Source organism: Buceros rhinoceros, unplaced genomic scaffold (genome assembly GCF_000710305.1).
Source record: "Buceros rhinoceros silvestris isolate BGI_N320 unplaced genomic scaffold, ASM71030v1 scaffold28508, whole genome shotgun sequence".
Classification (NCBI taxonomy): Eukaryota; Metazoa; Chordata; class Aves; order Bucerotiformes; family Bucerotidae; genus Buceros; species Buceros rhinoceros.
Window position 1 is genome coordinate 26,613 of NW_010425637.1, and position 14,576 is coordinate 41,188.

At 47.2% G+C, this 14,576-nt stretch overlaps 1 protein-coding gene across 1 annotated transcript in view; it reads left to right on the forward strand.

Annotated features, from left to right (window-relative positions):
• Positions 1–943: 943 nt before the first annotated feature.
• The window catches only part of ABL2 (ABL proto-oncogene 2, non-receptor tyrosine kinase), a 14,788-nt gene continuing 1,155 nt past the window's right edge, over positions 944–14,576 (forward strand). The window contains exons 1-11 of the mRNA XM_010141225.1: positions 944–1,049; positions 4,234–4,404; positions 5,148–5,443; positions 6,057–6,329; positions 7,092–7,176; positions 8,888–9,065; positions 9,644–9,828; positions 10,109–10,261; positions 11,738–11,827; positions 13,018–13,191; positions 13,795–14,575. Coding sequence (XP_010139527.1) covers positions 944–1,049; positions 4,234–4,404; positions 5,148–5,443; positions 6,057–6,329; positions 7,092–7,176; positions 8,888–9,065; positions 9,644–9,828; positions 10,109–10,261; positions 11,738–11,827; positions 13,018–13,191; positions 13,795–14,575 — 2,492 coding nt within the window. The remainder of the gene's footprint in view (positions 1,050–4,233; positions 4,405–5,147; positions 5,444–6,056; positions 6,330–7,091; positions 7,177–8,887; positions 9,066–9,643; positions 9,829–10,108; positions 10,262–11,737; positions 11,828–13,017; positions 13,192–13,794; position 14,576) is intronic.

The following is a 14,576-nucleotide window of genomic DNA, read 5'->3' on the forward strand; positions in this document are numbered from 1 at the left end:
TTTTCCACAGCCACAGCCTTACAAAGCCCAAACATTTGGAATAAGCCAGGTTGCTCATTTCTTACCTTCAGCCTGACCTGAGTCCCCATCACACGGTGCAGCTGCCTCACTCACGGAACAGTGGAGTTCACAGGTTATAGAAACACTGCTGTTTCTTGGTGGGCTGCAACAGCTTATCTCTCCCCCTACAAAGCCCAACTCACTGACTTCCCTTTCCCCTCTTCCTTTTATCCCTCCCTGCAGGCCCACCCCCCCTCCCAGGTGTGACTGCCAGGTGATGACTTCTTCTTTAACCCTTCCTTGCCCATGTCAGGAGAAGGTTGTCCTGCTACAAACCACGCAGCCTTTGCTAGCACGGCTTTTAAAGGATTCATCCAACAAATCTTATATTTTTTGAGGGGTAATTTGATGGTGCCCTTTTGGAGAGCTGTCCTGAGCCTTGTTAAGTCAGCAAATAGGTGGCTCAGGCTGGGTGTTTCCTGTTGATTCATGTAAATAGTGCTCCAGCAATGCTATGTGGAGTGGAAAAATGAATTAATCTGGGCGGTCCCTTATTGGGTGATCTGGTTTGTAATTTGTACAAAGGAATTTCTCCAAGGAAACTGTTTGCTTTCTTCCCAAACACTTTGTTGCCCAACTCTTAGCAGAACAAAACTGCGTCTTCATAGCTCATCTCAAAATTGTTTCAACTTGCAGTCCAGTCTCCACTGGACGGTTCAGCGTTCCCTGGGAAGCTCCACCCTCACTTCCAGCTAATAACCACGTTAAGCCGCAACTTGGTTTTCCCAGTTTTTCCTTTGCCGGCTTGGCAGCACTTCCTTTTCCACTGGCCACCAGCCTTGCGAGCAGCAGTCGTCTGCACGTGGTGGCGTTTTTGTGCTGGCTGGGGCAGCCCAGGACTTCTCAGGTCAAGCCGCCTCTTCTGCTTGCTGCGAAGCACAGCATGATTGTGGGGACGGTCCTTTTCCCACCCAGCAGCTACAGCACGGAGGGCAAGCTGCTCTGCTGCCTTGGCGAGGAAGCCTCTGAGCCTGGCCTGAAGTTCACAGGTATGTTGCTGAGGGGTGGAACGCCGTGCTGTCCCTTTTCTCTAGTTCTTTCAGGTCTATCTTTGTTCTTGTAGTACGAGACCAGCCACAGGCAGGACTGAGATTGGCTGGTTTTATCTGGGTGTTAGGATTATTGAAATGCTTCGTTTTTAGGAGCAGTTACACAGTTTTAGTATTTCAGACATAGAGACCACTTCAGCACTTGATGTGACTAAAATTTAGGATTTTGCCTGTGCTACCTCCTGCTCTCAGACCAAAGAAGCTGGTAATTGCAGTGTTGGCAGCACGGGGTGGGGAACAACGCACCCCTTACGTGCTGTCTGAATAGGAAAAGCATTCATATCCGGAGAAAAGCAAGTTGTATAGTGGGAATAAAGAAAAGGAAGGAGATGAATGAAGCGTAACCTTGCAGGACTGTATATTACTTGTGCAGTACGTGGTGATGTAAGTTTTCCATTGTATGGGAAATGAAAGTGGTAATACATGATTTATGGTTAGCCTTTAAAAGGAGCTGATATAAAATGGAACTTCGCAGCTCATTTCCTTACTCTTGGTATGAGCAGAGCTTGCAGACTGCTCAGGTGGAGGGGTATTATCTGTGATATTCTTTGGCTACCTTAGCTTCCTTAATGAGGTCTGCGCGATTATCAAGTTTCCCCGACCTTCCAGGTCCTTACGTTTTGGATGGTACAGGTCCCTCACCAGACTGAGCCGCACAGATTGTTATATAATAATAAGCAGCAATAGGTACTTTTATGTCCTGGTAAATTCCTCTTTAGTAGATACCGGGTAACCTTTACAGTTCCTTAAGCATCCAAGTCACTGTAAAAATGACAGTGGAGTTAGTGAGACTTGAACTCTTAAAAGCATTTGATTTTTAGCTAATACTGTTTTTCGGTAAGCACTGCAGCTAAGTGACTGAAGCTGCTCATCAAACATTAACTTCTGCCAGCTTTTTTTTGTACAGAAAGTGGGTGTTAAGAATATGTAGATGCTCAGTTCATGAGCTTTTCCGACTTGAGAAAGAAAGCAACTTAAAAGTGTGCTTTGATATAAAACAACTAGTTTGTTTTTGTTTAAAGCCTTTCACATTTCAGCAGGTACAAGAAGTTATCTAAACACTATTTAGGTATTTTGGAGCCAAAAGGTTGGACATTTTGCAGAAACACTTGCCTACTTCTGTGACTGCTCCTTAGCAGAGAGGCATAACTCAGATTTCTTGTATAGCACATTTGATAAAGCACTGAAACACTCTCTCTAACACAACTCACTGTAGGAGTTAAATATGTATTTTTACTCCGTAAAGAGAGCTGGATTTAGGAACTGGTATTCTTTCCTGGTGCTTAACAACTGGCCATGCATTTGCACGCACCCGGCCCTGAAAAATTCCGAGTGGGCTGCTGGCAGTCATGCTGAGCTGGCTCTTTTCCATGACAGCACCCAGTCTGATGGGTTAGTAGATTGTAAAACAATTTGCAGGTGATAGTTAGGAATGAGAAGGTTATGTAAATATTGCATCGGCAGATAGATAGTGAAATCAAAGAAGTGACATTAATCTCTAGTCACTTCCGTTCTTGCTAGGAGAACCTTACAGAGGGCTACTTTGGCAAGGCTCGGCAGGTAGGTTGTTGGGTGGCTGCAATATGAGCAGGTTGTGCAAGCAGTATACCTCTGAATAATTACCAGAAATACAGTCAAAAGCCACTTAGCTTCGTGTTTAACAACAAAACAGAACAAACCTCAGCCATTTACTTTCTCGTATACCTATAATACAGTTGAAAAATGGCATGTAGATGCTGGGAATCCCCCTACGCCCTCGTTTTCCAGGCTTGAGCTCTGTCCTGTGACACAGATTTGGCATATGTTTGCCTGTTATGTGGTACAGGCCTCTTCCTGTTTTGTGTCTTGCTAACTTCCCAGATTTCCCGTCCTGTACTGCATTTGAGCTTGTTATCTTTTAAAGTGCCTCGGAGACTATGCTCACAAACGTGAATCTCAGGGGAGCGCAGGGAAGGGGGCAGTTACACGTACACGCTGAACCTGACTTCTCAGCCGCTCAGAAATGGGCCAAAGCGACGATTGTAAAGCAAAGAAAGCCTCAGATTTTTTAAAGAGGACTTTTTTACGTTTCATGAAATTTAATGAAATCTCTTGACAGCATAGATTTCCATAAGGAAGTTCAACAAGAGAATTTGGAAATACATTCTGGGATGGGAACTTATGTCAGTTGTGCCATCAGAGAAGATATTTATTACATCTCCATACTTGTTTGCCCCCTTGAGCAGCCCACTTCTATGAAACTACGTCATTGCTCTTTCTCTTGTCTTAATACTGAATTTTATTCTGGAAAACCTCTGTGGGTTAGGAAGCCAGTGATGGTCTTGGCGTAGCACTACCACGAAGGGTTCAGACAGTTTTGCTTTTCACTACAGTTTTTCCCTAAACCCTGTGCATTTAGATCATTTTTCATCATCACAGGACCCACGGGGACTTTCCTCTATAAACTAAGTCTGATTCCTCCCCTCAGTCCCGTGCATCAGCGGCTCTTTGAAACAGCAGCGCAGCACTGCCTGGGTGTTCGTGAACGCTGCTGCTCAGTACCTGGCACCACCCGTACTATTGTCTGTCCCGGTCAGTTTTCCACCTGCTATTTACACCATCTTGAAATGTATTACAGACCACCATGACTCCTGCTAGTACTGAATCAGTTACTGTCCCAGGCTGTAGATCTCGTTTGTTCCAGGCTGTCTCGCCTGTATTTGTCTTGTTGCTTTTTACATCCAGGCTATCTGCTGCAGCCACAGAAACAAGAAAGACATAAAACGTAACAGTTCAGCGTCTACAGGTTTCCTTCGCTACTTCACATAATCAATAAAGCACTTTCATTTCAATATATGTGTTATATATATAATATAATAAATATTAAACAGAGATTTTATATACATAGTTTGGCACTTGGGAGTTTATAGGCAGTTAATCACCTTCTCCAGCTCCTCTTAGAAGTGACCTATAGAATGAAGAATCACAACAGAGGGGATCGAAAACTGTTGAGCTGAGACGTGCAGCCCTGGTGTTCCCTTTCCGTGGAGAGCACGTTGCTCAGTAGGAGCCTCGTTCTGCTCTGCCCTGGGTTTTGATCTGTTTACAGGAGTACACAATGTAAGTTCCTCTTCTCTTCCCTCAGAGGCCCTGCACCGCCCCTATGGTTGCGATGTTGAACCCCAGGCACTGAACGAAGCCATCAGATGGAGTTCCAAGGAGAACCTGCTTGGGGCCACTGAGAGCGATCCCAATCTCTTTGTTGCACTTTACGATTTTGTAGCAAGCGGCGACAACACACTCAGCATCACCAAAGGTAAGGCTGTGAGCCACGAAACAGCTACTGGGTGGAAAACTCGGTGACAGAGAACAGAAAGTAGAGTCCTTCTCCTGTCATTCCGTTAGAAGGAACAGGAGTGGATGCAGCTAGAGAAGACTAACGTGACCATTCCAAGCAGAGAGTCTTTCTCTCGCTTGTGCTGGAGAGACACCTGCCGGTCAGTTCTCCCAGCACAGACATGGGTCTGTGCGACACTGCCCAGCAGTCTAGCCCAGCTACAGCCATTCCCCAGGTCCTCAGCCCTGCGAGACACCTATTTTGGGGAGGGGCAGAGGAAAAGTTTTACATTAGCGATGATAACAGAGTTCAGCGTTTTCAATTTCACAGAGGTTTTCTGTTTCTGTTCACTACGTACATCAGAATCTGACATGCTGCAGCACTGTTTTAAATCACGTGCCTTTTAAGGCTTCAAGAAGGGGACAGAGCTTATCCCTCCAAGAAAAACAAAGTCTTTCTAGTCTAAAAAACTGGATTGTAGAAAGCTTTTTGAGTTCATCAGTCACACTGCCATAAACTAGGGAACAGTATCCTTGGTATTCTGTCCAAAACAAGCCTGGAAAAATACTTCATACACAGCAGTTTAGTTAAAATCTCACGGCTGCAGATTTTTATTGTTAAGCTAAAAGCCCAGGCATAGTCGGCTGATGGCAAGTTTCTCTCTTAATGAGACCCAATAGACTGCACTGGGCTAATGTGGCCTTTTTTCTTCCTGGTCACAGGTGAGAAGTTGCGAGTCCTGGGCTATAACCAGAATGGTGAATGGAGCGAGGTACGTTCGAAGAACGGGCAGGGCTGGGTACCGAGCAACTACATCACACCAGTGAACAGCCTGGAAAAGCATTCATGGTACCATGGGCCAGTGTCTCGCAGTGCAGCAGAGTATCTGTTGAGCAGCCTCATCAACGGCAGCTTCCTGGTTCGTGAAAGCGAGAGCAGCCCAGGGCAGCTGTCCATCTCGCTCAGGTACGAAGGACGTGTTTACCACTACAGGATCAATACCACCTCAGACGGAAAGGTGAGGATCTCTGGATAATGCGGTGGGAGAGGAAATAAGGATATCAATTAGGAGGTGGTACAGGATCTCAAGTTGCAGACTGTTAACAGAGGGGGGTGTGTGAGAGAAAAGAGTCCACTGGTTGATTAATGAAGAAGAACGCGTATGCCAAGAGTTCGGTGGTAACTCGCTGAACAGCACTGGGGGAGGAGTGAAGATGGCTCTTACCCTGGCTGAAAGCAGCTAAGGAGCAAAGCAGCTTGCAGTTTTCCGCTGGTCCACCTAGAACAAGCAGAGCTCTGGTCCTTCAGCAGTTTTGATCAGCATTTTGAAACCGTGATCAAAGAGCAGTACGATGTGTTGAGCGATGCAGAAACTGGCCTTGCGCTTGGCCACAGGAATTCCAGAGTCTGGTCCTGTAAAGTGCCAGCACTGCTCTCAAGCAGTGGCTTGTATCTAGCTGCCAGATTAACGTTCGCTTGCCCAACAACATGAGAACAAAGGCTGAGTCTGGTTCCCTTACCTTTGTTTTTAAACCTCCTAGAATGTTTTCTACTGTACCTGTTTTCCAGTGTTACTGAAGGCTTCCAGCTGCCTTCATTTAAGCAGATGATACCTGGTTGGTTCTCCACAGGTCTATGTGACAGCAGAAAGCCGTTTCAGCACACTAGCAGAGCTAGTACACCATCACTCAACGGTAGCAGATGGACTGGTGACAACTCTGCATTACCCAGCACCCAAGTGCAATAAGCCCACTGTCTATGGCGTGTCCCCCATCCACGACAAGTGGGAGATGGAGCGGACTGACATCACCATGAAGCACAAACTTGGGGGAGGGCAGTATGGCGAGGTGTACGTTGGTGTCTGGAAGAAATACAATCTCACGGTTGCTGTGAAAACACTAAAGGTGAGTTTTCAGTTTGTTATGCGCTGCTCATTTGGTCACCATTTATGATAAGGGTAGGGAAATTGTCGTGTTCTCAATTACATCTCCTAACAATGCGAATATCAGAAAATGGAGCCTGCTGACCTGCATAAAATCTGTGCTTGAGAGTAGCTTCACAGAACAAGCTTGTCAGACTCTCGCCAGTGCATGCAGCTTAGAAGCAGTTTGGAATTTCATTCCAACAAGCTCCTGCAGGAATGTCCAAGTCAGATCTGTAGAAATCTTTACCAATTCCACTTTCCTCAGCAGAGCTGTGGAAACTTTAAAAAATCAAAGGCGTTGGAAATACCTTCTATAACTTCTCCCTTACTGGAAATATTCAGCTTCTCAGTTTATCTTCCTTTTCGAAGCCTTCTGTTTCAACATTAACAATTCTACATACCCTCTAAGTACGGGAGCTTTCAAGCTTAATTTTTGTAGCTAGGCAGGGGAACTAAGTGATCCTGAGAGTCTCCCTCTCACCAGCCACAACTGCTTGTGGGGAGCCATGACAGCTACCAAACGGGAAAGCCTAGAGCCTTCTGGGTACTGCAGGTCTGTCTCTGGGCCGCGCTGCGGGCCAGCCAGGCAGCTTTTCAGGGCCATTACATTTTGCTTTGTTAAAAGCCAAAACAGCAGAATGAGGATAAGGATGTGTCATTTATATTCAGCTCAGAAACGTGGCGTGAAGCAGACCTTGGTCATGAAGGTAAATTTTGCCTTTTTTTGTCTCTGTTTGTCTAGGAGGATACCATGGAGGTGGAGGAGTTCTTGAAAGAAGCTGCAGTGATGAAGGAGATCAAGCACCCAAATCTAGTGCAGTTGCTAGGTTAGTGAAATCCCTTGCTCCTTCTGTTCTTGCTTGAGTTTCCACCAGAACGAAATCTGTCTTGTTTAAAAGCAGTGGCAGATTTTCTGCATTTATATAACTTCTGGAATCAGGTCAGCTTATGGAGTGGTATTTTTGACAGCGTACTCCTTTATGTAGTATTGGAGCTAAGGGACGTTTTAAATAAAACATCAAATACAGTCGCTTACATTAGCAGACAGCTTTGCTGTTGAGGCACGACTCTGCATTATGTAAGTAAGTTGGCGGTATCAGCCTGCTGTTAGTTTGTACCCTTGGCCTTAGACACACTGCAGGGTCAGTTCTCAGTGTCAGATGCCTTTTCTGCTGTGTTAAATCAGGTTTATGAAATTATTTTCCATGATTGATGTTTCTGATGGAACAGAACAAAGATTAGAAGAAAAGTGAAAGCGAAAGAAAAAAAATTTTCTTGGAAACACAACAAATACCGTTCTTCATACTTCTGAAATCAGAGATATTTATAGAAGAAGCTGCTCTAAATAGGAAAATCAGTCCTTGATTAGAGAAGTCCAGGCAACTGCTGTGGTAAAGGGCCCTGTGTATCACCAAATAAGTACATGAGGTCAAGGCAGTGGAGATGCAAGTCAGATCAAACAGCGCACGAACGGCAGCAGTCTGCAGGCTTTACAGCTTGGCTGTGCTCTGGTTGTCTCACTGGCAAATGCGCGATACGATGATCACTATCAGATAGTTTGCATAGCTGTTAATGCTACACAGGCAAAGATTCTTAAGGAGACACCCGAAATCTTTAACGGTGTTTAGCTGCCTCTGGGCTTCTGCTGCTGTCAGGGGCAAAGCTGTCAAGCCAAGCCTAGGATGAAAGGCGAAATGTGAAGAATGTGGAGGCTTTTAATAATGGCAGCTCTTCCGTACCCATTTAAAAAAGGGGGCAGATGAAGCGTCTGCCCAGCCCTGTCTGGTCCCAGGAGTTAGGAGACTAAAGGATTTCTCATCAGAGAGATGCATTTCTGCTCTTGCTGATGCACCGCGTGGCTGTGTTTTACTCCTGTGTAAGCGTAGTAGTGTGAACAGGCACTAAGCAGCGGTGCGGTGGGAGCTCACAGAGATCTGACGTGAGTATCCTGTTGCCCTCCTCCACCGCTGATCCATGCTTCGTACATAACTGCAGTGACTGAGGCAAGGAGTCATCTGGGGAATGTGTGAGAATGCTGCTGAGCAGCGGGTCCTGCCGTGCTGATCGATTACCCGGTTAGCGCACACGCGAGTGCTTTACATTACTCTGCTGTGACCTTCCAGTCTGCAAATCTGGCCAGTTGGCAGGTACCAGCTTCCAGTTGGCCACTCTTTAGCTTTATGAAGGAAGAGAGGGAAAGAAAAGTAGATCATACATGTTCAGAATAACTCATACTTCATTCTGTAACCCTCCAAAGAACAGAACTACTGCTTCATGTACATTATATACACGTACATTATATGGAATAGCAGTGCTTCCATAGACATGTTCTTCTCTGCCCCTAAGGGGATGGACAGATAAACGGACAGAAGCACTGAATTTTAAGTTGGGCTACATTGATCTGGGTCTCATGGATGGAAGTCTGCACTTCTCAGAGAAACATGCGTCACTCGACAAACAGATATTGAGTCAGAGGTAGTGGTAAGGTAGGGAAGAAAGGGACGTTTTGTTCACCTGCTACCTCCTGCTCACTGCTAGGTGTCTGTACCCTGGAGCCGCCCTTTTACATCGTGACAGAATACATGCCCTATGGGAACCTGCTGGACTATCTGCGGGAATGCAACCGGGAGGAGGTGAGCGCTGTCGTGCTGCTCTACATGGCCACTCAGATCTCCTCTGCTATGGAGTACCTGGAGAAGAAGAACTTCATTCACAGGTGAGTGAAGTCACACGGAGCTGGTGGCCCAGGAATTCCTCCTTTTGGGGAGGTTCCTTCCAGAGCTAGGTTTCACACCCGCTTATCCATTGGCTGTTTTGGTTTCAACAGTGTCTTGCAACATCTTTTCTCCATGACTTTCGTAGCAGACCTACAGTCTCCTGCATGGCTGCCTGACAGCTATGGAAGTTGGTGGTGTCCTGTTCTGATGGCGAGACGTTGTCAACCCCAAGTCCTATTTTAATCCAGTCAGATCAAACCATGACGTAAAGCTGTTTACCAGCACGTGATGAGCTGCTGATCTCATCCTGTTCTAAGGAAACATAAACTTCTCATCATAACTCACATCATTACTGGAAATTTAGTAGAATTTAAAAAACGAACGCTATTCCTGACTTAGCTTACTGCTCCTAAGTCCACTTAGTTTCTGACACTGTTCAAAGCAAAGCTTTTACCTGCTTTTACGTGCTGTGTAAAGAGAGCACTCAGGAAGAGGGACAGCCTTGGCAACCACCAGGCTGTATGCTAAAGCCCTGCTCTTGCTCCAGTAAAGGAGTGTGCTCCGTTCCTTCTTACAGGGACCTGGCGGCACGGAACTGCTTAGTTGGAGAAAATCATGTGGTGAAGGTGGCTGACTTTGGCTTAAGTCGACTTATGACTGGAGACACGTACACAGCTCACGCTGGAGCCAAGTTCCCAATCAAGTGGACGGCTCCTGAGAGCCTGGCCTATAACACCTTTTCCATCAAATCAGATGTGTGGGGTAAGAAAACCTCAGTGGTCTTTTCTTCTTCCTTTTGTTGTTCTTTGCCAGCCTAGACAGTAACTTGCTTTCTGGCCTGGGCAGAAATATGTGGGGAGGAGACACTCACGTGCCAGGCTACAGCTTTATGAATCCATAGCGATTTTAGCACGTAATGTCTTCTCCTAGACTGGCCTGAAACATCTGCAAGAAAACAATGCAGTAAAAGGCCGTGATGTAATGAGCAACCCAGGAGGAGGGCAGACTTCTGATCAGGAATTTTGTTTTCCTCCTTTTGCAGCCTTTGGGGTGCTGCTATGGGAAATTGCTACCTATGGGATGTCACCGTACCCAGGCATCGACCTCTCTCAGGTGTATGATCTGCTGGAAAAGGGCTATCGGATGGAACAGCCAGAGGGGTGCCCTCCCAAGGTTTACGAACTGATGAGGGCATGTGAGTATCATCTTCCAGTTGGGGGCCAAAGCCGGGGAGGGGTGGGAGAAAATATGTAGTTAAGGCCTCTAATGTGGAAAAGGCCCTGTCGCCTGAGATGTACCTGGTTACTGATGCAAAATGAGTCTGGGCTCTAGGGTATAGGCACTCACTCTCAAAAACCTGTCATCTCTGAGTACAGATAGGTAGCACTTTGTGGCCAACTGTACTGGTATTTTGTCAGTAGGACTCTTCCTGTGGAATCACCAATTAGAAGGAAATTTAGTTCTCTGCAAACACCCGTGCAAGAGACGCGTAGTTGACAAGGTTGCACAAAATGCATCCTCCAAGCACGCCATGAAAAGCTCCTTAATACTCTGTAACAAACTGAAAATCTACTAATAAAAGAGCAAAAGATAACAGCGTGCCACAGGAAGAGAGCAACAGAGTTTAAGAGTGCTGCCAATCTCCTTCAGTCCCGCAAGATCAGAGAGTATCCTGGGCAGAAGGCTGAAGAGCCTGGGCAGCAAACCATGTCAGGCCATCGGGTGAGGTAGGCAGCTCAGCGCAGAGAGACCCTGTCCGCGTGACCAGGGCGGGAAGGGACTCCCTGGTGCTAACGCAGGTAGGTGACCTGTGTGACCCTCAGTGTGCAAGACAGACAAACCAGGGCTTACGGGGCCGTTCCACATCTCCAGCGAGGCCTGATCGCCAGCATGATAGAAAAAGTCAGGGTGAGCTTCAGTTATGAACCAAAGGAGCTGGGCAATGAGGTAGGGTGTTGCTTCCCAGACCCTGCAGGAAGCTGACAAAAGCCCCAAAGCAGGGAATTCATGTGCTATTAATGCAACCTAAAGGGAGCAGACCACCAGTCGCTTTCCAGACCCTGTGGGGAGACGAACAGATAATGCTTCCATGACACCTTCCCTAGTGCACAGTTCTAACTACAGAAATTACCCTTTTCATCACGATACCCTTTCCGTACATTTCCAAGCTCCGTCTGGGATCAATGCCCTCTCTTCCCCTTTCCCTCACAGGACACAAACATCCTCCTCCTTCTCCTTCTGAAAGGCTCTACCTGAATTTCAGTGCTGAGAAGCATGTGAGCAGAACGTTTCCTTGAACTTTACACACACAGTTACCTCTGACTGGACTAGATGTATTCAGTCCAAACAGCCAGGGTAGCAAACATGGAATTCTCCTTTGGCCAAAAAACTCAGAAAGAGGGGTAGGGAGGTCAGGAAAAGCTGTAGAGTTGGCAGAGAGATGGGGTTTTCAGAAGTGGTGCCTTCCTTTCAAGATCCGTTAGGATGTGCTGTGGTGACTGACTGCTGCTGTGAATTATCTGTGACTGACTCTAAAGCCTGTTGAATATGAAGGGATTGGAGTGTGACTACGCTAGAGAACGCTCGGGTACTCTCTGCCTCCTTGGACAGAATAAAAATTTATCTCCTACCTGTTTCAGGCACTGAGACTTTCTGCTTTCTCACCTTGCAGGCTGGAAGTGGAACCCACCAGACCGACCTTCCTTTGCTGAGACCCACCAGGCTTTTGAAACCATGTTCCACGACTCGAGCATCTCCGAGGGTGAGAGCTCCAGTATCTTTATTTCTGAAATAAAATACTTCTGAGTACTGGAGGGTAACCCCAGAGTGCTCTGTCTCACAGATGGGGCCTTGAGGCTCATCTGCCAGCAGCGGAGGTGGTGATGAAGCTTCATCCCTTTCTTAATTTCTTTACCCATAAGTGGGTAAATCCATTCTCTTGCTGCAAAGAAAGACACTGAATAAACTTGAGGCACCAAGCAGCGCAGGGGGCAGTACAGCTTCATTTGAGCACTCAGATGCCGAAGAGTGACAGTAAAGAATATTGTCTTCTCTATTAGAGGAGCCTCTTGTTTCCCAGACTGAGTCGGAAATAGTGAGTGATGCTGCCAGAAAGATGTGTGCACCTCACAGCCCCGTGCCGACTGCAGCAATTAGATCATGAAATATTATTCTGCCAGCCTTCGTTTTTAAAAAGTCTGCCTTAATCTCTGGCTTTTCTACTTAGCCCCTTCTAGAAGCGAATCTGTGCAACTCAGCGCTCCAAATATAATCAGCTGGGAGGTAAATACCAGTGAGAAGCGTGATAATAGACAGCAGAAATGTCTCAGCATCATCTGGATTTTTAAATTAAATATGAAGCTGATCCATCCGCTTCCCCGCTACAGAAAAGACACACCAGCTGGAACTCTGTCAGGGAGGATCTGTAACAGCTCCTGTAACGCAGCCTGGGTGCGGCCAGGAGGTTGTGGGGCGTTTTTCAATCACGTACCTTGTGTTGGTGTTGGGAAGGAAACTTGCAGTCTTCATTTCCAACAGGGAGGTGCAGTGCTTCGCCTCAGGCAAAGCAGCGTAGATCCAGATCCAGAGAGGACACAACTTTTGAGGGATCCCAGGAGCACCTGCATTAGAGGCAAATGTATTTGGTGCTGGCTTTAGCTCTTGAGCAGCCCTTAACCCAGGAGAGAGAGCTGGGTTCTTACCAGCCTCTTGTACAGACCCTACCTTTTTCATTTTTTCCTGAATTTATAGAGAGATAAATGAGTTTGACAGTGTTACGCAAGGTGTATCACTTACCTTGAATAGCTCCGGATTTGAGGACAAAATCCGGAAACCACATATTTCTCAGTCACGTATCTCTTTGCGTCACACACGTTTCTTTTTCCTCTGCCAGTCTCTCTGCCAGAATAGTTCCAGCTATTCCCTCTTTGTTGGTTTTTTTTCCCCTTGCAGAGGTAGCAGAGGAGCTTGGAAGAACAGCCTCCTCCTCCTCCATCGTTCCTTACTTGCCCCGCTTACCCATGCTTCCCTCCAAGACTAGAACACTGAAGAAACAGGCGGAGAACAAGGAGAACATTGAAGGAACACAAGACGCCGTGGAGCACTCGGCCTCCAGCTCAGCACCAGGTACAGCCCCGGGGCGGTGGCGGTGAGGCCGTGTGTTCTGGGACAGCTGGCTGCCGGTGTCATTGCCAGAGAAACAAGACATCGGAGCAACGTGACCTGGGAAGGTGCTCTTCGCTGCTGTGGCATTAGGGCTGTTGACCACCTCAGCAGCCCAGTTATTTACTAGCAAATAGAAAACACTGCAGCTTGCTCAGTGTGCTTCTAGTAAATCCTTTTTTTAAATGACAGCTTCAAAACTAAAGTTGACAACACAAAAATTTTCTTCTATATTTGTGGTATTTGGGGAAGGAGCAAAAAAAAAAAAAAAAAGCAGGGAGGGAATATGGAGCGGAAGAAAAGAGCAACTTCACTTTCTCCTGAACTCTTTCCTAAGTGGTCTCCTCGGCATAGACAACAGACATGGCACGTACACAAAAATAGGAAAAAAGTAAAAATCACAAGCTCAGCAGCCTTGCACAGAATAGAAGGTGCTAACTTCTGCTCTCAGTCTCTCTGTGCCGGTCCGGGGCAGCTAAATACGCCAGGCCCATGAAGGCCGCTGCAGGACAGGGAGGTGGGAGGGGACACCGATCCTGCACATTCACCCTTGTTTCTTCTCTCTAGGTTTCATCCGAAGCACACAGCCAGCAAGCGGGTCTCCTGCGCTGCCCCGCAAGCAGAGGGACAAGTCACCCAGCAGCCTGCTGGAGGATGCCAAAGAGACCACTTTCACCCGGGACAGGAAAGGGGGCTTCTTCAGCTCCTTCATGAAGAAGAGGAACGCTCCCACACCTCCCAAGCGCAGCAGTTCTTTCCGGGAGATGGAGAATCAGCCCCACAAGAAATATGAGCTGACGGGTAACTTCTCATCTGTTGCTTCCTTGCAGCACGTGGACGGGTTCTCCTTTGCTCCTACGCAGCAGGACGCGGGCCTGGCGCCACCCAAGTGCTATGGTGGGGGCTTTGTGCAGAGGACAGTCTACAGTGATGATGGCACTGGTACCAGCAGTGGTGGGGGCATAAGCACCAGTGGCGGGTGGTCGGGCATCACTGGTTTCTTTACGCCACGCTTGATTAAAAAGACGCTGGGTTTACGAGCAGGAAAACCCGCTGGCAATGAAGAAGCGTCAAAGCCTTTTCCAAGGTCAAACTCTACATCTTCCATGTCCTCAGGGCTTCCAGAGCAGGATAGGATGGCAATGACCCTTCCCAGAAATTCCCAGAGGACAAAAATCCAGCTGGAACGGACAGTGTCCACCTCCTCTCAGCCTGATGAGAGCACAGGGAGGGCCAATGACCTGCTTCCCAAAAGGTTTGAAGAAGGCCCTGCTTTGACCAGAGAGAGACCAAAAGCAAAGCTATTGCCAAGGGGTGCCACAGCGCTCCCCTTCCGAACCCCCTCCGGA